The 20,837-nt window shown below is 44.1% G+C and overlaps 1 protein-coding gene across 1 annotated transcript; it reads left to right on the forward strand.

The window, feature by feature from the left end:
- Nucleotides 1-689: 689 nt before the first annotated feature.
- On the forward strand, nt 690-15,562 carry bpnt2 (3'(2'), 5'-bisphosphate nucleotidase 2). Its single transcript, XM_058418745.1, has 5 exons — nt 690-1,365; nt 9,118-9,277; nt 10,812-10,907; nt 12,668-12,829; nt 13,738-15,562. The coding sequence occupies exons 1-5, from the start codon at nt 1,027-1,029 to the stop codon at nt 13,998-14,000; spliced, it is 1,020 nt and encodes a 339-aa protein (XP_058274728.1). The 5' UTR covers nt 690-1,026; the 3' UTR covers nt 14,001-15,562.
- Nucleotides 15,563-20,837: the final 5,275 nt, after the last annotated feature.

Below are 20,837 nucleotides of genomic sequence, written 5' to 3' on the forward strand. Positions count from 1 at the left end.
GTGAGTGAGTGTGTGTGTGAGTGTGTGTGTGTGTGTGTGTGTATTACAGGACACGTGCAGATGGCGGTGTAGAAACGTGTTCAGGGTAACAGGCGTGACGCTGAATTGTACTGCGAGTTTTGTGTTATTTATTTGAAATAAACATTTGTGGATCTTTACTTCAGCTTTTCTGCTTTCTCTCCTTATCTCTCCTAATCATGTCATTGTGTCACACGTGCAAAAGTATTAACACCCCTTCCTTCCATTTTTTCTTTTTTTAAAAAAAAAAAAAACTTTTTAACGTTTTTGTGGAGCTTGTTACCATGACAACATTAACGAAGTAGAACAAGTGCATCTTAAATATATAAACCTGCTAGCCAAGGAAGGAAGGAAGGGAAAAGAAAGAATTTGGTGCTGAAAGAATGAATGGGAGGGAATGAATTAAGGAAAGAAAGAGAAAGAAAGAAAGAAAGAAAGAAAGAAAGAAAGAAAGAAAGAAAGAAAGAAAGAAAGAAATATAACCTGCTAGCCAATCACAATTGATTATTATTGTTTACAAAAAATAATAATAATAACAGTAATAACATTGATAACACAATGATTATTTGAATGATCTGTAATATAATAATAATAATAATAATAATAATAATAATAATGATTAAGTCGACTAGGGGTCGCTGTGTTGAAGGTGAAAATGTCCTCAGTTCCGGCTTTGACCCGGAAGTGGGTGCTGTGTAGCAAGTCGACCGTAGACGTGGAACAGGACTTGTAGTCGTCGCTGCAGCGCAGATGTTTGTTTTTCTATTGATTTGACATTTTTACCACATATATTATTATAATATGTAAGGACAGAGTGACTTATCGGACATTTAAAGAGGACCCGAGGAGATATTTGGAGCCAGTTTAGCCGTTAACGGTGTGAATAACGCAGTTGAGATGGAAGCGAAGGCGGAGAGCTAACGCAGAGACTCGTCGATATTATCGCGCTCCGATATTAACTCGATATTCAGTGTTATCGGCGGTTAGATCCAGCTCCCAGCTGCTGCCATGGCGCCCATGGGGATCCGCCTGTCTCCTCTTGGTGTAGCGGTGTTCTGCTTGCTCGGGCTCGGCCTCCTGTACCACCTCTACTCCGGGGTCCTGTCCAGCAGACTGGCCGCTTTCAGACAGAGGAAGACGGTGGATCTGAGGGATCTTCTCGCCTTGTCCATGGAGGCTGCTGTGCAGGGAGGATGGGAGGTGAAGCGCATTCGCATGGAGGACACGCTGGAGGAAAAGTCCAAGGGCAAAACCAAAGAGGGAGCCTCGGAGAAGCTGACCATGGGGGATTTAAACTCGCACAGGAAAATGTACTACCTGATCCGAAACACCTACCCTTACATCCAGGTGAGGTCCAGCAACTATACTGATCATCATCATCATACTACACTCACTGGGCATGTAATTACCACCATCATCACACACACACAGACTGAACTCTGTAACATCTACACACACACACACAGACTGAACTCTGTAACATCTACACACACACACACACACACAGACTGAACTCTGTAACATCTACACACACACACACACACACAGACTGAACTCTGTAACATCTACACACACACACACACACACAGACTGAACTCTGTAACATCTACACACACACACAGACTGAACTCTGTAACATCTACACACACACACACAGACTGAACTCTGTAACATCTACACACACACACACACAGACTGAACTCTGTAACATCTACACACACACACAGACTGAACTCTGTAACATCTACACACACACACACAGACTGAACTCTGTAACATCTACACACACACACACAGACTGAACTCTGTAACATCTACACACACACACAGACTGAACTCTGTAACATCTACACACACACACAGACTGAACTCTGTAACATCTACACACACACACACACACACACACAGACTGAACTCTGTAACATCTACACACACACACACACACACACACACACACAGACTGAACTCTGTAACATCTACACACACACACACACACACAGACTGAACTCTGTAACATCTACACACACACACACACACACACACACACACACACAGACTGAACTCTGTAACATCTACACACACACACACAGACTGAACTCTGTAACATCTACACACACACACACACAGACTGAACTCTGTAACATCTACACACACACACACACACACACACACAGACTGAACTCTGTAACATCTACACACACACACACACACACACACACACACACAGACTGAACTCTGTAACATCTACACACACACACACAGACTGAACTCTGTAACATCTACACACACACACACAGACTGAACTCTGTAACATCTACACACACACACAGACTGAACTCTGTAACATCTACACACACACACAGACTGAACTCTGTAACATCTACACACACACACACACACACAGACTGAACTCTGTAACATCTACACACACACACACACACACACACACACACACAGACTGAACTCTGTAACATCTACACACACACACACAGACTGAACTCTGTAACATCTACACACACACACACACACACACACACACACACACAGACTGAACTCTGTAACATCTACACACACACACACAGACTGAACTCTGTAACATCTACACACACACACACACAGACTGAACTCTGTAACATCTACACACACACACACACACACACACACAGACTGAACTCTGTAACATCTACACACACACACACACACACACACACACACAGACTGAACTCTGTAACATCTACACACACACACACACACACACACAGAGACTGAACTCTGTAACATCTACACACACACACACAGACTGAACTCTGTAACATCTACACACACACACACAGACTGAACTCTGTAACATCTACACACACACACAGACTGAACTCTGTAACATCTACACACACACACACAGACTGAACTCTGTAACATCTACACACACACACAGACTGAACTCTGTAACATCTACACACACACACAGACTGAACTCTGTAACATCTACACACACACACAGACTGAACTCTGTAACATCTACACACACACACACACACACAGACTGAACTCTGTAACATCTACACACACACACACACACACACACACACACACAGACTGAACTCTGTAACATCTACACACACACACACACACACAGACTGAACTCTGTAACATCTACACACACACACACACACACACACACACACACACAGACTGAACTCTGTAACATCTACACACACACACACAGACTGAACTCTGTAACATCTACACACACACACACACAGACTGAACTCTGTAACATCTACACACACACACACACACACACACAGACTGAACTCTAACATCTACACACACACACACACACACACACACACACAGACTGAACTCTGTAACATCTACACACACACACACACACACACACAGAGACTGAACTCTGTAACATCTACACACACACACACAGACTGAACTCTGTAACATCTACACACACACACACAGACTGAACTCTGTAACATCTACACACACACACAGACTGAACTCTGTAACATCTACACACACACACACAGACTGAACTCTGTAACATCTACACACACACACAGACTGAACTCTGTAACATCTACACACACACACAGACTGAACTCTGTAACATCTACACACACACACAGACTGAACTCTGTAACATCTACACACACACACACACACACACACACACAGACTGAACTCTAACATCTACACACACACACAGACTGAACTCTGTAACATCTACACACACACACACAGACTGAACTCTGTAACATCTACACACACACACACAGACTGAACTCTGTAACATCTACACACACACACACACACACACACACAGACTGAACTCTGTAACATCTACACACACACACACACACACAGACTGAACTCTGTAACATCTACACACACACACACACACACAGACTGAACTCTGTAACATCTACACACACACACACACACACACAGACTGAACTCTGTAACATCTACACACACACACACACACACACACACACACACACACACACACAGACTGGACTCTGTAACATCTACACACACACACAGACTGGACTCTGTAACATCTACACACACACAGACTGAACTCTGTAACATCTACACACACACACACAGACTGAACTCTGTAACATCTACACACACACACACAGACTGAACTCTGTAACATCTACACACACACACACACACACAGACTGAACTCTGTAACATCTACACACACACACACACACACACACACAGAGACTGAACTCTGTAACATCTACACACACACACACACACACACACACACACACAGACTGAACTCTGTAACATCTACACACACACACACACACACACAGAGACTGAACTCTGTAACATCTACACACACACACACAGACTGAACTCTGTAACATCTACACACACACACACACACAGACTGAACTCTGTAACATCTACACACACACACACACACACACAGACTGAACTCTGTAACATCTACACACACACAGACTGAACTCTGTAACATCTACACACACACACACACACAGACTGAACTCTGTAACATCTACACACACACAGACTGAACTCTGTAACATCTACACACACACACACACACAGACTGAACTCTGTAACATCTACACACACACAGACTGAACTCTGTAACATCTACACACACACACACACACAGACTGAACTCTGTAACATCTACACACACACAGACTGAACTCTGTAACATCTACACACACACAGACTGAACTCTGTAACATCTACACACACACACAGACTGAACTCTGTAACATCTACACACACACACACACACAGACTGAACTCTGTAACATCTACACACACACACACACAGACTGAACTCTGTAACATCTACACACACACACACACAGACTGAACTCTGTAACATCTACACACACACACACACAGACTGAACTCTGTAACATCTACACACACACACACAGACTGAACTCTGTAACATCTACACACACACACACACAGACTGAACTCTGTAACATCTACACACACACACACACAGACTGAACTCTGTAACATCTACACACACACACACACAGACTGAACTCTGTAACATCTACACACACACACACACAGACTGAACTCTGTAACATCTACACACACACACACACAGACTGAACTCTGTAACATCTACACACACACACACACAGACTGAACTCTGTAACATCTACACACACACACACACAGACTGAACTCTGTAACATCTACACACACACACACACAGACTGAACTCTGTAACATCTACACACACACACACACAGACTGAACTCTGTAACATCTACACACACACACACACAGACTGAACTCTGTAACATCTACACACACACACACACACACAGACTGAACTCTGTAACATCTACACACACACACACACAGACTGAACTCTGTAACATCTACACACACACACACACACACACACACACAGACTGAACTCTGTAACATCTACACACACACACACACAGACTGAACTCTGTAACATCTACACACACACACACACACACACACACAGACTGAACTCTGTAACATCTACACACACACACACACAGACTGAACTCTGTAACAGCTACACACACACACACACACACACACACACACACAGACTGAACTCTGTAACATCTACACACACACACACAGACTGAACTCTGTAACATCTACACACACACACACACAGACTGAACTCTGTAACATCTACACACACACACAGACTGAACTCTGTAACATCTACACACACACACACACACAGACTGAACTCTGTAACAGCTACACACACACACACACACACACACACAGACTGAACTCTGTAACATCTACACACACACACACAGACTGAACTCTGTAACATCTACACACACACACACACAGACTGAACTCTGTAACATCTACACACACACACACACAGACTGAACTCTGTAACATCTACACACACACACACACAGACTGAACTCTGTAACATCTACACACACACACACACACACAGACTGAACTCTGTAACATCTACACACACACACAGACTGGACTCTGTAACATCTACACACACACACACACACAGACTGAACTCTGTAACATCTACACACACACACACAGACTGAACTCTGTAACATCTACACACACACACACACACACACACACACACACAGACTGAACTCTGTAACATCTACACACACACACACACACACAGACTGAACTCTGTAACATCTACACACACACACAGACTGAACTCTGTAACATCTACACACACACACACACACACACACACACAGACTGAACTCTGTAACATCTACACACACACACACACACACAGACTGAACTCTGTAACATCTACACACACACACAGACTGAACTCTGTAACATCTACACACACACACACACACACACAGACTGAACTCTGTAACATCTACACACACACACAGACTGGACTCTGTAACATCTACACACACACACACACACACACACACAGACTGAACTCTGTAACATCTACACACACACACACACACACACACACACACACACAGACTGGACTCTGTAACATCTACACACACACACACACACAGACTGAACTCTGTAACATCTACACACACACACACACACACACACACACACACACACACAGACTGAACTCTGTAACATCTACACACACACACAGACTGAACTCTGTAACATCTACACACACACACACACACACACACAGACTGAACTCTGTAACATCTACACACACACACACACACACACACACACACAGACTGAACTCTGTAACATCTACACACACACACACACACACAGACTGAACTCTGTAACATCTACACACACACACACACACAGACTGGACTCTGTAACATCTACACACACACAGACTGGACTCTGTAACATCTACACACACACACACACACACACACACACACACAGACTGAACTCTGTAACATCTACACACACACACACACACACACACACAGACTGAACTCTGTAACATCTACACACACACACAGACTGAACTCTGTAACATCTACACACACACACAGACTGGACTCTGTAACATCTACACACACACACACACACACACACACACACACACAGACTGAACTCTGTAACATCTACACACACACAGAGACTGAACTCTGTAACATCTACACACACACATAGACTGAACTCTGTAACATCTACACACACACACACACACACAGACTGAACTCTGTAACATCTACACACACACACACACACACAGACTGAACTCTGTAACATCTACACACACACACACACACAGACTGAACTCTGTAACATCTACACACACACACAGACTGAACTCTGTAACGTCTACACACACACACACACACACACACACACACAGACTGAACTCTGTAACATCTACACACACACACACAGACTGAACTCTGTAACATCTACACACACACACACACAGACTGAACTCTGTAACATCTACACACACACACACACACAGACTGAACTCTGTAACATCTACACACACACACAGACTGAACTCTGTAACATCTACACACACACACACACACAGACTGAACTCTGTAACATCTACACACACACACACAGACTGAACTCTGTAACATCTACACACACACACACACACAGACTGAACTCTGTAACATCTACACACACACACACACAGACTGAACTCTGTAACATCTACACACACACACACACAGACTGAACTCTGTAACATCTACACACACACACACACACACACAGACTGAACTCTGTAACATCTACACACACACACACACACAGACTGAACTCTGTAACATCTACACACACACACACAGACTGAACTCTGTAACATCTACACACACACACACACACACACAGACTGAACTCTGTAACATCTACACACACACACACAGACTGAACTCTGTAACATCTACACACACACACACACACACACAGACTGAACTCTGTAACATCTACACACACACACACACACACAGACTGAACTCTGTAACATCTACACACACACACACACACACACACAGACTGAACTCTGTAACATCTACACACACACACACACACACACACACACACACACACAGACTGAACTCTGTAACATCTACACACACACACACACACACAGACTGAACTCTGTAACATCTACACACACACACACACACACAGACTGAACTCTGTAACATCTACACACACACACACACACACAGACTGAACTCTGTAACATCTACACACACACACACACACACACACAGACTGAACTCTGTAACATCTACACACACACACACACACACACACACACACACACACACACAGACTGAACTCTGTAACATCTACACACACACACACACAGACTGAACTCTGTAACATCTACACACACACACACACAGACTGAACTCTGTAACATCTACATTAACTCTTTTCAACGGCTTCCTTTATTTATCCAGTAACACAATATGTTTTTTAACAGCTGAGAGATTTCACACACACACACACACAGACTCTCTGTTTCTGACTCTCGCTCTCTCTCTCTCTCTCTCTCTCTCACACACACACACACACACACACACACAGACTCTCTGTTTCTGACTCTCGCTCGCTCTCTCTCTCTCTCTCTCTCTCTCACACACACACACACACACACAGACTCTCTGTTTCTGACTCTCGCTCGCTCTCTCTCTCTCTCTCTCTCACACACACACACGCACACAGACTCTCTGTTTCTGACTCTCGCTCGCTCTCTCTCTCTCTCTCTCTCTCTCTCTCTCTCTCTCACACACACACATACACACACAGACTCTCTGTCTTTCTGTCTGTCTCATTCTCTCTCTCTCACACACACACAGACTCGCTCTCTCTCTCTCTCACACACACACAGACTCACTCACACACATACACAGACTCTCTTTCTCTGTCTCTCGCATTAACTCCTCTGTCCTGAAGATGTCGGAAAACTCTGACATTGGTCATGTTGTGTGATGTCATGTGAGGTCATGTGGTGTGATGTCATTGTGTGGTCTGAGAGACGCTGCTGATGAGCCTGATCCAAGCCCCCCTGACCAATCCGAGTCCTGCATTGTTAACACACTTCCTGTCTGTCTGCAGGTGAACTCTGAGGAACACGACAGCTCAGACGGCGAGGCCACGGTGTGGACGCGGAACATCCCTGAAGAGGTCCAGAGCAAGATCCCAGAGGGGAAAGTGGTGCCTGCTGAGAGCGTGACTGTGTGGATCGACCCGCTGGACGCCACGCAGGAGTACACCGGTGTGTCTGTGTGTGCATGTGTGTGTGAAAGAGAGAGTCTGTGTGTGTGAGAGAAAGAGACTGTGTGTGTGTGTGGGTGAGGAAGAGAGAGTGTGTGTGTGTGTGAGAGAGAGATTGACACTGTGTGTGTGTGTGTGTGTGTGTGGGTGAGGAAGAGAGAGTGTCTGTGTGTGTGAGAGAGAGATTGACACTGTGTGTGTGTGTGGGTGAGGAAGAGAGAGTGTGTGTGTGTGTGAGAGAGAGATTGACAGTGTGTGTGTGTGTGGGTGAGGAAGAGAGAGTGTGTGTGTGTGAGAGAGAGATTGACACTGTGTGTGTGTGTGGGTGAGGAAGAGAGAGTGTGTGTGTGTGTGTGAGAGAGAGATTGACACTGTGTGTGTGTGCGTGTGCTAGAGAGAAAGTGTGTGTGTGAGAAAGAGACAGAGATTGACAGTTTGTGTGTGTACGTGAGAGTGAGTGAGAGACAGATTGATACTCTGTGTGTGTGTGTGAGGAAGAGTGTGTGTGTGTGTGAGAGAGAGATTGACACTGTGTGTGTGTGTGTGTGTGAGGAAGAGAGAGTGTGTGTGTGTGTGTGTGCTAGAGAGAAAGTGTGTGTGTGTGTGGGTGAGGAAGAGAGAGTGTGTGTGTGTGTGTGAGAGAGAGATTGACACTGTGTGTGTGTGTGTGTGTGGGTGAGGAAGAGAGAGTGTGTGTGAGAGATTGACACTGTGTGTGTGTGTGTGGGTGAGGAAGAGAGAGTGTGTGTGTGCGTGTGCTAGAGAGAAAGTGTGTGTGTGAGAAAGAGACAGAGATTGACAGTTTGTGTGTGTACGTGAGAGTGAGTGAGAGACAGAGATTGATACTCTGTGTGTGTGTGAGGAAGAGTGTGTGTGTGTGTGTGTGTGTGAGAGAGATTGACACTGTGTGTGTGTGTGTGTGAGGAAGAGAGAGTGTGTGTGTGTGTGTGTGTGCTAGAGAGAAAGTGTGTGTGTGTGTGGGTGAGGAAGAGAGAGTGTGTGTGTGTGTGTGTGAGAGAGAGATTGACACTGTGTGTGTGGGTGAGGAAGAGAGAGTGTGTGTGTGTGTGTGAGAGAGAGATTGACACTGTGTGTGTGTGGGTGAGGAAGAGAGTGTGTGTGTGTGTGTGTGCTAGAGAGAAAGTGTGTGTGTGAGAAAGAGACAGAGATTGACAGTTTGTGTGTGTACGTGAGAGTGAGTGAGAGACAGAGATTGATACTCTGTGTGTGTGTGTGAGGAAGAGTGTGTGTGTGAGTGTGTGTGTGAGGAAGAAAAAGTATGTGTGTGTGTATAATTTGTGGTTCAGGTATTAAACATGTTGAATGTCTTGTTTAAGCCCCGCCCCCAGAATTCCTGTGTAATTGTTTCTCTGCAGTTTTTCTGATGTACTGTTGGTTATAAAAGTGGAGTCTGCAGTGAAACCTGATCTCTCCATCAGCTGCTGTTAGAAATCATCACTGACTTTATTATAAACATAAAGATCAAAGAAGATTTCATTCACAGATTTAAAACTTCTCCATCTTCCTTCCTACAGAAAACCTGCGCAAGTACGTCACCACCATGGTGTGTGTGGCTGTGGACGGAAAACCTGTCGTAGGTGTGATCCATAAACCTTTCACCGACTTCACAGGTGTGTGTCTGTTTGTGTGAATATTCTTGTGTATGTTTGTGTGTATGTGAACTTGTGTGTGTGTTCTTATACAGTGAGGGAAAAAATGATTTGATCCCCTGCTGATTTTGTACGTTTGCCCACTGACAAAGAAATGACCAGTCTGTAATTTTAATGGTAGGTTTATCTGAACAGTGAGAGACAGAATAACAACAAAACAAAATCCAGAAAAACACATTTCAGAAAAGTTATACATTGATTTGCATTCTATTGAGTGAAATAAGTATTTGACCCCTTTGCAAAACATGACTTAGTACTTGGTGGCAAACCCTTGTTGGCAATCACAGACGTCAGACATTTCTTGTAGTTGGCCACCAGGTTTGCACACATCTCACATCTCAAGGAATTTGGGCCCAGTCCTCTTTGCAGATCCTCTCCAAGTCATTAAGGTTTTGTGGCTGACCCTTCAGCTCCCTCCACAGATTTTCTATGGGATTAAGGTCTGGAGACTGGCTAGACCACTACAGGACCTTAATGTGCTTAATGTGTTTGGGTCATTGTCAGGCTGGAATATCCATCCACGACTCATTTTCAATGTCCTGGCTGACGGAAGGAGGTTCTCATCCAAGATTTGACGGTACATGGCTCCGTCCATCGTCCCTTTGATGCGGTGCAGTTGTCCTGTCCCCTTAGCAGAAAAACACCCCCAAAGCATAATGTTTCCACCTCCAGGTTTGACAGTGGGGATGGTGTACTTGGGGTCATAGGCAGCATTCCTCCTCCTCCAAACACGGCGAGTTGAGTTGATGCCAAAGAGCTGGATTTTGGTCTCATTTGACCACATGACCTCTGAATCATTCAGATGTTCACTGGCAAACTTCAGATGGTCCTGTACATGTGCTTTCTTTAGCAGGAGGACCTTGCGGGCGCTACTGGATTTCAGTCTTTCACGGCGTAGTGTGTTACCAATTGTTTTCTTGGTGACTGTGGTCCCAGCTGCCTTGAGATCATTGACAAAATCCTCCAGTGTAATTCTGGGCTGATTCCTCGCCATTCTCATGATCATTGAAACACCATGAGGTGAGATCTTGCATGGAGCCCCAGACCGAGGAAGATCGACAGTCCTTTTGTGTTTCTTCCATTTGGGAATAATCGCACCAACTGTTGTCACCTTCTCACCAAGCTGCTTGGCGATGGTCTTGTAGCTCATTCCAGCCTTGTGTAGGTCTACAATCTTGTCCCTGACATCCATGGACAGCTCTTTGGTCTTGACCATGATGGAGAGTTTGGAATCTGATTGATTGCTTCCTTCTGTGGACAGGTGTCTTTCATACAGTTAACAAGCTGAGATTAAGAGCACTCCCCGAGAGTGCTCCTACTGTAATCTCAGCTCCTTACCTGTATAAAAGACACCTGGGAGCCAGAAATCTTTCTGATTGATAGGGGATCAAATACTTATTTCACTCATTAAAATGCAAATCAATGTAGAACTTTTCTGAAATGTGTTTTTCTGGATTTTTTTTGTTATTCTGTCCCTCACTGTTGAAATACATCTACCATTAAAATTACAGACTGGTCATTTCTTTGTCAGTGGGCAAACGTACAAAATCAGCAGGGGATCAAATCATTTTTTCCCTCACTGTATGTATGTGTGTGTGTTCTTGATTGTGTGTATACTTGTGTGTTGGAATTCTTGTGTGTGTGTTTAAGTTAACTGAATTGTGAACTCTTGTATATCGTGTTCTCCTCGTGTGTGTGTGGTATTTGTGTGTGTTGGTCAGCCTGGGCGATGGTGGACGGAGGAGCGAACGTGGCACCGCGAGACTCCTACAACGCAGATGCCCCCAGGGTCATAGTGTCCCGTTCACACTCGGGCAAAGTGAAAGGCTTCATTCAGCAGGCGTTCGGGAACAACACTGAGATCATACCAGCAGGGGGAGCAGGTACTGCACACACACACACACACACACACACACACACACACACACACACACACACCAAGATCATACCAGCAGGGGGAGCAGGTACTGCACACACACACACACACACACACACACACACACACACACACCAAGATCATACCAGCAGGGGGAGCAGGTACTGCACGCACACACACACACACACCAAGATCATACCAGCAGGGGGAGCAGGTACTGCACGCACACACACACACACACACACACACACACACCAAGATCATACCAGCAGGGGGAGCAGGTACTGCACGCGCACACACACACACACACACACACACACACACACACCAAGATCATACCAGCAGGGGGAGCAGGTGCTGCACTGCTGCATTTAAACACACACACACACCCACACTGAGATCATATCAGCAGGTACTGTACACACACACACTCCACAACTTTATATGTAACCATAAACGGATAAGAAGTACAACATGTTCTTTAATAAGCACTAAATCACTGTCAGAGTGTTGTGGTGTAAATGGAGTGAACTTCAGGACTTTTGGGGTTTGGAGATTAAGCAGCTTCAGGGTGAGAACAGCGTGTGCTTCATCATAACCTCATTACTATTACTCTCTCTCCCACTCTCTCTGTTTGTCTCTCTCTCTGTCTCACTCTCTCTGTCTCTGTCTGCCTTCTGTTTGTCTCTTTGTCTGTCTTTCTCTGTCACTCTTTGTATCTCTCTGCCTGTCTGTTTTTCTCTCTCTCTCTCTCTCTCTCTCTCTCTCTCTCTCTCCCTCTCTCCCCCCGTCTCTGTTTCTATCTGTCTGTGTCTTTCTGTCTGCCTCTCTCTGTCCTCTGTCTCTCTCTCTCTGTTCTGTCTGCCATCTGTTTGTCTTTCTCTCTCTTTCTCACTCTTTGTCTCTCTCTCTCAGGATATAAGGTCCTCGCTCTGCTGGACGCCTCGGACGATGAGAAAGCAGACATGTACATCCACGTGACCTACATCAAGAAGTGGGACATCTGCGCCGGAAACGCCATTCTGAGAGCTCTGGGCGGTCACATGACCACGCTGAAGGGGGAGGAGATCGACTACTCAGGCTCGGAGAAGAACCCGGGTGGCGTGCTCGCTACGGTCAGCATCGACCACGAGGCCGTGGTGAAAAAACTGCCGGACTGGGGCGAGAACAAAAACTAACCACGGCTCGGGAAACACGGACCGAACGGAACCCGGTGTCAAACACGCAGACGCGCGAGCTTCGGCTGCGTGGCGTGCTTAGCGATTAACTTCTCCTGGAGTAATACTCGACGGTTACAGGAAGGGCTCTCAGCATGGACGCGCTCTTCTTTATTTATCTCCACACACTTTCTTCATCATCATCATTATCAGGTATATCGGAGTGCAGCAGCACCAGTAGGGATGCATCCATACCGCTATTAAAGTAGCAGTATGCGATCTTCTGGCCCACATCAATACATTTTATTCAAACTGAGCGTGAAGTGCTAGAAATTGTACTGAGAGCTGATTAGCACCTGCTCACTTCACTGACCTGCTCTCACGTCCAGCACTCGCTTTATCAGGTGACACGTGTTCCAGGAAGAGGAAGTAGATCTTCACGCTTTTACGTTTCGGTATCAATGCATCCCTAAAGAACCGGACGTTTAAATATTCCAGTATTCCAACATAACATCAAATCACGGGACTGGGAATTCCTCAGAAACACTCCTTCAAACATCTCCTCCAAAATTAAGGAAGACTTTCACTCAGGAGCACAACCTCCAGCTGCACAGGCGGCCTCGTGTCAAACGGGGAAGCGAGGGCACTAGGTGTTCGAGTGTCCCTAATAATAATAATAAAGATGAATAATCACGACTTTTCGCTTCACATCTTCTGTGAATGATTTGAGTATCGCTCTCGTGTGCATGCCATCGTGCCTCCACCGGTCAGTCAGTCGAAAGGGTCAGTTCAGCGAAAAAAATTTCACTTCTGGAGAAACGTTCCATAAAAAACACAAAGAAATCTTTACACTGGAAATATATTAACATCCACTTCCTGTTCCTGTTCTCCGAAGTGTCCGCCTCCGTGGAAAGCTGACGGATTCTTGATTCCGATTGGCCGGCAGCTCTGACGGCATGATACTCACTAAACTGGTCTAACATCGTTTCCACAGTAACAGCATGCTTTGTTTATGGAAGGTGTCGGCGCTTTGTAACCATGGTAACAGTGACTCCGCCTCATTGCGACACCTCCTCCTGGATTATTTACCCGCAACAGAGTGACACCCCCCCCCCCTTTAAAAAAAATGCGTTACAAAATTTTTTTTTTCTTTTTTTCGCTGAACTGTTCCTTTAATCTATTTTGTTTGTAAGATGTTATAATTATTGGAATGGGATCGTTGCTGATTTTGGAGAAAAGGGTGTCTTTTTTCGTTTTTAATCGTAACTAATCAGCAGACAAGCGGGCAGGTGATTAGTGTGGTTTTAATGTAGCAAACATAACACACTCACTGTGATGACTAGTGGTGGTGTGAGTGCCCCACCCATCGTCCATGGCTCCTCCCTCTCCCTGACGTGTTGTGCATGAAGACAGAGTGTAAATACACGCGGGTCACCGAGATTGGTTTGCTGTTTAAAATCCTGCATGCGCTCTGTTAGATATGACCGAGGCATGTCGCGTTATGTCATCGTGCTACCTTTAAATTAATTTTTTTTTGTTGGTGATTGTAATAAAGAGCAACCTTGTTGTTGTTGTTGTTGTCATCATTGTCCTGTGTCTCTTCGGGTGGTGGCTCGGTCTCGTGGGAGGATGGTGTGTATTAATGTCTCAGGAGTATTTGTGGAGAAAGTGATGAAATAAAGTGAAGTACTCTCGAACCATGCTGATCCGCTCTTTATAAAGGGTGCAAAAGTTTCTGTCCTCATGCACGTGCACTAGATGTACACCAGGTGGTGCAGATGAGTTCCCTGGAGCGGATCTGAGTGCAGAAAAATACACTGTATTGTCAAAAGTTTTGGGACACCCCTCCAAATCATTGAACTCATGGCCAGAGGTGTATAAAATCAAGCAGCTAGTCATGTAGACTGCTTCTACAAACATTGGTGAGGGAATGGGTCTCTCTCAGGAGCTCAGTGAATTCAAGCGTGGTACAGTGATAGGTTTCCACCTGTGCAGTAAGTTCATTTGTGAAATTTCCTCACTACAAAATATTCCACGGTCAACTGTTAGTGTTATTATAACAAAGTGGAAGTAATTGGGAACTACAGAGACGAAGTATAGTCCAGGTAAAATCACAGAGCAGGGTCAGCGCATGATGAGAAGTAAACTTTCTGCAGAGTCAATAGCTACACACCTCCAGACTTGGTGTGGCCTCCAGATTAGCTGAAGATTAGTGTGTAGAGAGCTTCATGGAACGGGTGTTCACGACTGAGCAGCTGCATCATCAAATGCAATACAAAGCACCGGATGCAGTGGTGTAAAGCACGCCATCACTGGACTCTAGAGCAGCGGAGACATGTTCTCTGGAGTGACCAATCACGTCTGGCAACCCGATGGACGAGTCTGGGTTTGGCGCCTGCCAGGAAAACGGTACTTGCCTGACTGCATTGTGCCAAGTGTAAAGGAGGTGGAGGCGGGATTATGGTGTGGGGTTGTTTTTCAGGGGTTTCAGGGTCCACCTTTTAATGTCATTAAAGTTCTTGTGCATGTAAAGGCAGATGTTCCAAAACTTTTGGTAATATGATGTGCATCACACTTTTTTTCTCTCTCCATAAATAAAGACACTTAGTCTTTAGTCAATAGTGTTTATTCCGTTTATGATTGTTATAGAAAGTCCTGAAACTAAAACTTTACAGCTTTATATCTGGCTCTTACCAAGCACTGACACTGGAGACTCCTTCCTGAAGCTTAAATACGACTTCTACGATTAGGCCCACCTGCGCAAATGGGTGATCTGTTGCTATAGCAACGAGCTCATTAATACGAGCCTGGGGTTTGTTTGTCCGAGCTGCTGTTGTTATAAACACCTTCTGACCAATCAGAATCCAGAACCTGACATTAAATTGAATTGATTAAATTCAATTACTGGACCAATGAACTCAAATCTGGTGCTTTGTGTAAGAATAAATCCTCCAAATGTCTTCAATCAGGAACATGATTTATTTTTTGTCTGACGTTTAAAAAAGACGGAAAATTGGTCTCTGAAAAGCGCTTTTAGTAAAAACCCAGGAGTCTTAACGATTTTCTGATCTGAGAATAAATCCCGACTTTTATGAACTGACTGAAAAGCACTTAGCGTTTTTTACCAGCACGTTTTTATTTTTAAAAATCTCCGAATATACAGAAGCTGGAGCTCGCTTTCATGTTAATGACGCTGAAGCGGAAAATGAGCGGATTCGCTCCCGAGCTCGAGGACCTCGTTTGCGTTAATTCGGTCTCTGCGGGTGATCCGGTGTGCTGCTCTTCGAGCTCGGTAAGTTGCCACCTCTTATTAAGCACCATGTTGACATTTCAGTTTCACTGTGTTTACAGGGGACTTTGAAAAAGTTGCAGAGAAAAGAAAAACTTTTCCCCGACGTCACGTTTATACGCCGTCACACGTCATTTCGGGATGACGTCATTTGCCACTTTATCAGGTCCACCCATCATATCACTCTGTCACTCTGAAGTTGTAAATTTACAGACTGATGCCTTTTTTGTTGATGGGCACAAAGTATTGGCACCCCCAGACATCCTCCATCGACAGAAAGCATTTCTTGAATGGACGGATTAAAGGGGACTAAGTGTCATAAGGATACAGTCACCTGTCCTGTAAACTAAATGGAAAAATAAATAAATAATAAATAAACTCGATTCAATATGCTGTCCAGATCCAAAAATGTTGCTTTTCTAATGTAATTAAATAAATAAATAAATAAATAAATGAGCAGCACCGTTTAAACTCAGGAAATCTGTCAAATAAAAAATTAAATAAACAAATAAATATCAGGCAAATTCTCTGCTTCTCTGTTTGTCCCTCTGCGGAAACGTTTAAAGGCTCTATAAAAAAAAATTCCAATAAGGTTGTGAGTAGAACCCTTCTCATTAGTATCTATAAACTACAGCTACAGTACCCTCAGACCTGTAAAGGGTCCACATAGAACACTGAATTGCGTTCCTCTTAGAAAAGATTCCAAAAAGAACCATTTTAGGTAAATAAGAACCCTTCATTTTTGAATGAGTCCTTAAAGATCTTAGAGTGCACCATGGGAAACATGCAAGCCAGAAATCTAGAACCTTTAAAGATTCGTTAGGTGTTTCTCTAAGGTATAAGTTCTACGTAGAACCGTAAAACATGGTGTTTTCAGTAGGTGAGGGTGCACGGAGAACCATTTTTTGAATCTAGGAACGCTTTTTGCATTGAAGAAAACATTGAAGGATTTGTTCATGCATTTCGAATCAATCTAGTTCAGAAGAGTCTTTAAAAAGAGTGATTCGTGAATCAGATGTTAGTGAAGAGCAGCTCTCTGGGCTGATGGCGTTTCACGGCAGCGGAAGCCTTAATGCGTTGTCTCTACAGAAATCTTTAACGATCAGAAACGGTTGTAATGACAAAATTCTTTTCTTTTAGGACGGTAAGCGAGGCAAAAAGAAAAGAGTCGCTTAGCATATAAAATAAAGCAGATGGATTTCAGCTCAAAGTTTTATTCAGGAAAAGTTTCAGAGTTCAGGAGAGAGAAACAACACCAACCAGAACAAAACCCGAAAGAATCTACTTCCTTTTGTAACAAACGCAGAACGTTAGCACTTACACGTCTTCCACTGAAGTGTACTGAACGAGCGCTGAAGTGTGTGTCATGCTAATCAGCAGAGATACATACAGCTGGTACATAAAAATAGCTTGAAAGAGTAAAGAAGATGGTACTGAGCAGGGAAACTCAGCTAGAACCTAATCTACTGTCGGATATCTGATATCTGATATTATTAACATAATTATCCATGTCGTGTCAGAAATGCCACATGAAATCAGTTTCATGTTTAATAAACTAGCATAAAAAATAGAAAGCAGGCCCTTAAGGAACTGCACTAAATAGAGAACCCGTTTAGGAACTCCTTAGTTATCCAGTGAAGCTTTAGAAAGCTAAAGCGAGAACATGTTAGTTAGTCAGTACACTGCACTCTTAGTAAAGAAAAAAACACTTTCAGTGTTTCTTGGATGTTCCTCTTCGGATGACTCTATGCAGAACCCTAAAATCAGAAAAGGTTCCAACAGAACCGTCTTAGAACTTTTAATTATCCAGCGATCCCTTAAAGAACCCCAAAACAAGTTCCAAGAAACCTTGTTTGTTCCTATTCGGAAACTTTTAAGGTTCTATATAGAACTACAGTAAAGTGGTTTTCTTTCGGATGAAACTTTACCTGGAAGCGAAGAACTCTTAAAAATCCTTTTCAAAACCCCCTGAAAGTATAACATTAAAAAATAAACAAGAACTATTAAAGGTTCCTTGGTTGTCCCTCTATGGAAACTCTTAGAAAATATTCTATGTAGAACCTGGAAAATCAGAAAAGGTTCCAAGAGAACCATTTTAACCTCTCTATGGAAGCTAAGAACCCTGCACTTTCCAATGAATTCTTAAAGAAGCCCTAAAAGTATAGCATAAAAAACAAACTAGTACATTTCTAGAAATTTAGAACTATTAAAGGTTAGATTGAAAAGATTGTAGGTAGAACCTCAAAAATCCTTTAAAGAACCCCTGAAACACCCCCCCCCGCCCCCCTGAATGGATGCATTAAAAGGTTAATGTAGCTTCAGTCCACCCCCCCTATAAAAAAAACCCAAAAAAAACATCCACCTCCCTTCATGGGAAATCAAAGATCTGACGTCTTTCACTCGTTCGTGACTGCTGTGGGTTGTTTTCTTTTCTTTCCTTTTCTTTTTTTTTTGTAGAACAGACGCTTCCTTTGAAGTGCAAACAGAGCTGGAGTTTTAGGGCAATTACAACATGGCGGTCATGCAGTCACGGGCTCCATAAAAAGAAAGAAAAATCTGGAGGGCTCACAGCGGTGTAATTATCTTCAAACAGGCAATGCGGAAAATGATAATGTCTGTTTTGTCACCTCCGTCACGGTCGCCACCTACATGAAATACAGTAAGGCTAATTAAAATAAAGGCTGAATCTATGCAAATCCTGGACGGCTGACTGGACGATTTAATTAACCGGCTTTATTTATCAGATGCTGAAACCTCGCTCTACAAGGTTTAATATATGACTCGGGATACAGCCAGATCCAGGATGCTGCTGGATCCAGGAAGTAATGAGCTTCTAATATTACCCTGGGACCAGTAGAGCTCAGTTTAAACGATGTCTCGCTGACCGGACAGGATGGTACTGGACGCGACACCATGGCACGTTAATGCAACATGTCCCGTCTGACGTATGAGCCGCGACCTGTAGCGTTTCATATGTTAGAATTCATTTACAAATATCAGCTACATCATTATAACTGATCTCTCAGCTGATAAAAAACAAAAGTTGTCCATCTTAGGTCCCTGAAAAAGAGTTCTATTGAAATGAAAACAGCCTTTATTGGTCACATATACATTACAGCACAGTGAAATTCTTTCTTCGCATATCCCATCCTTGGAGGTTGGGGTCAGAGCGCAGGGTCAGCCATGATACGGCACCCCTGGAGCAGAGAGGGTTAAGGGCCTTGCTCAAGGGCCCAACAGTGGCAACTTGGCGGTGCTGGGGCTTGAACCCCTGATCTTCCGGTCAACGACCCAGAGCCTTAACCACTTGAGCACCCCTGGCCTATTCTGAACCTTTCTGATAAGGAACCATATTATTAGGGTTACATACACCGATCAGCCATAACATTATGATATCTGGCACCAAGATGTTAGCAGCAGATCCTTTAAGTCCTGTAGCCTCGCCTCCATGGCCTCCACCTCACAACTTACAGGACTTAAAGGATGCTTTTGATAGATACTGACCACTGCAGACCGGGAACACCCCACACGAGCTGCAGTTTTGGAGATGCTCTGATCCAGTGGTCTAG

The sequence above is a fragment of the Hemibagrus wyckioides genome, linkage group LG20 (assembly GCF_019097595.1).
Source record: "Hemibagrus wyckioides isolate EC202008001 linkage group LG20, SWU_Hwy_1.0, whole genome shotgun sequence".
Taxonomy (NCBI): domain Eukaryota; kingdom Metazoa; phylum Chordata; class Actinopteri; order Siluriformes; family Bagridae; genus Hemibagrus; species Hemibagrus wyckioides.

Excerpts from the sequence above, each read along its gene's own strand:
- bpnt2 (XM_058418745.1), top strand. The coding sequence starts at position 1,027 with ATGGCGCCCATGGGGATCCGCCTGTCTCCTCTTGGTGTAGCGGTGTTC. Across the intron at positions 1,366-9,117 it reads ACACCTACCCTTACATCCAG|GTGAACTCTGAGGAACACGA; the intron begins GTGAGGTCCAGC and ends GTCTGTCTGCAG. Across the intron at positions 10,908-12,667 it reads ACCTTTCACCGACTTCACAG|CCTGGGCGATGGTGGACGGA; the intron begins GTGTGTGTCTGT and ends TGTGTTGGTCAG.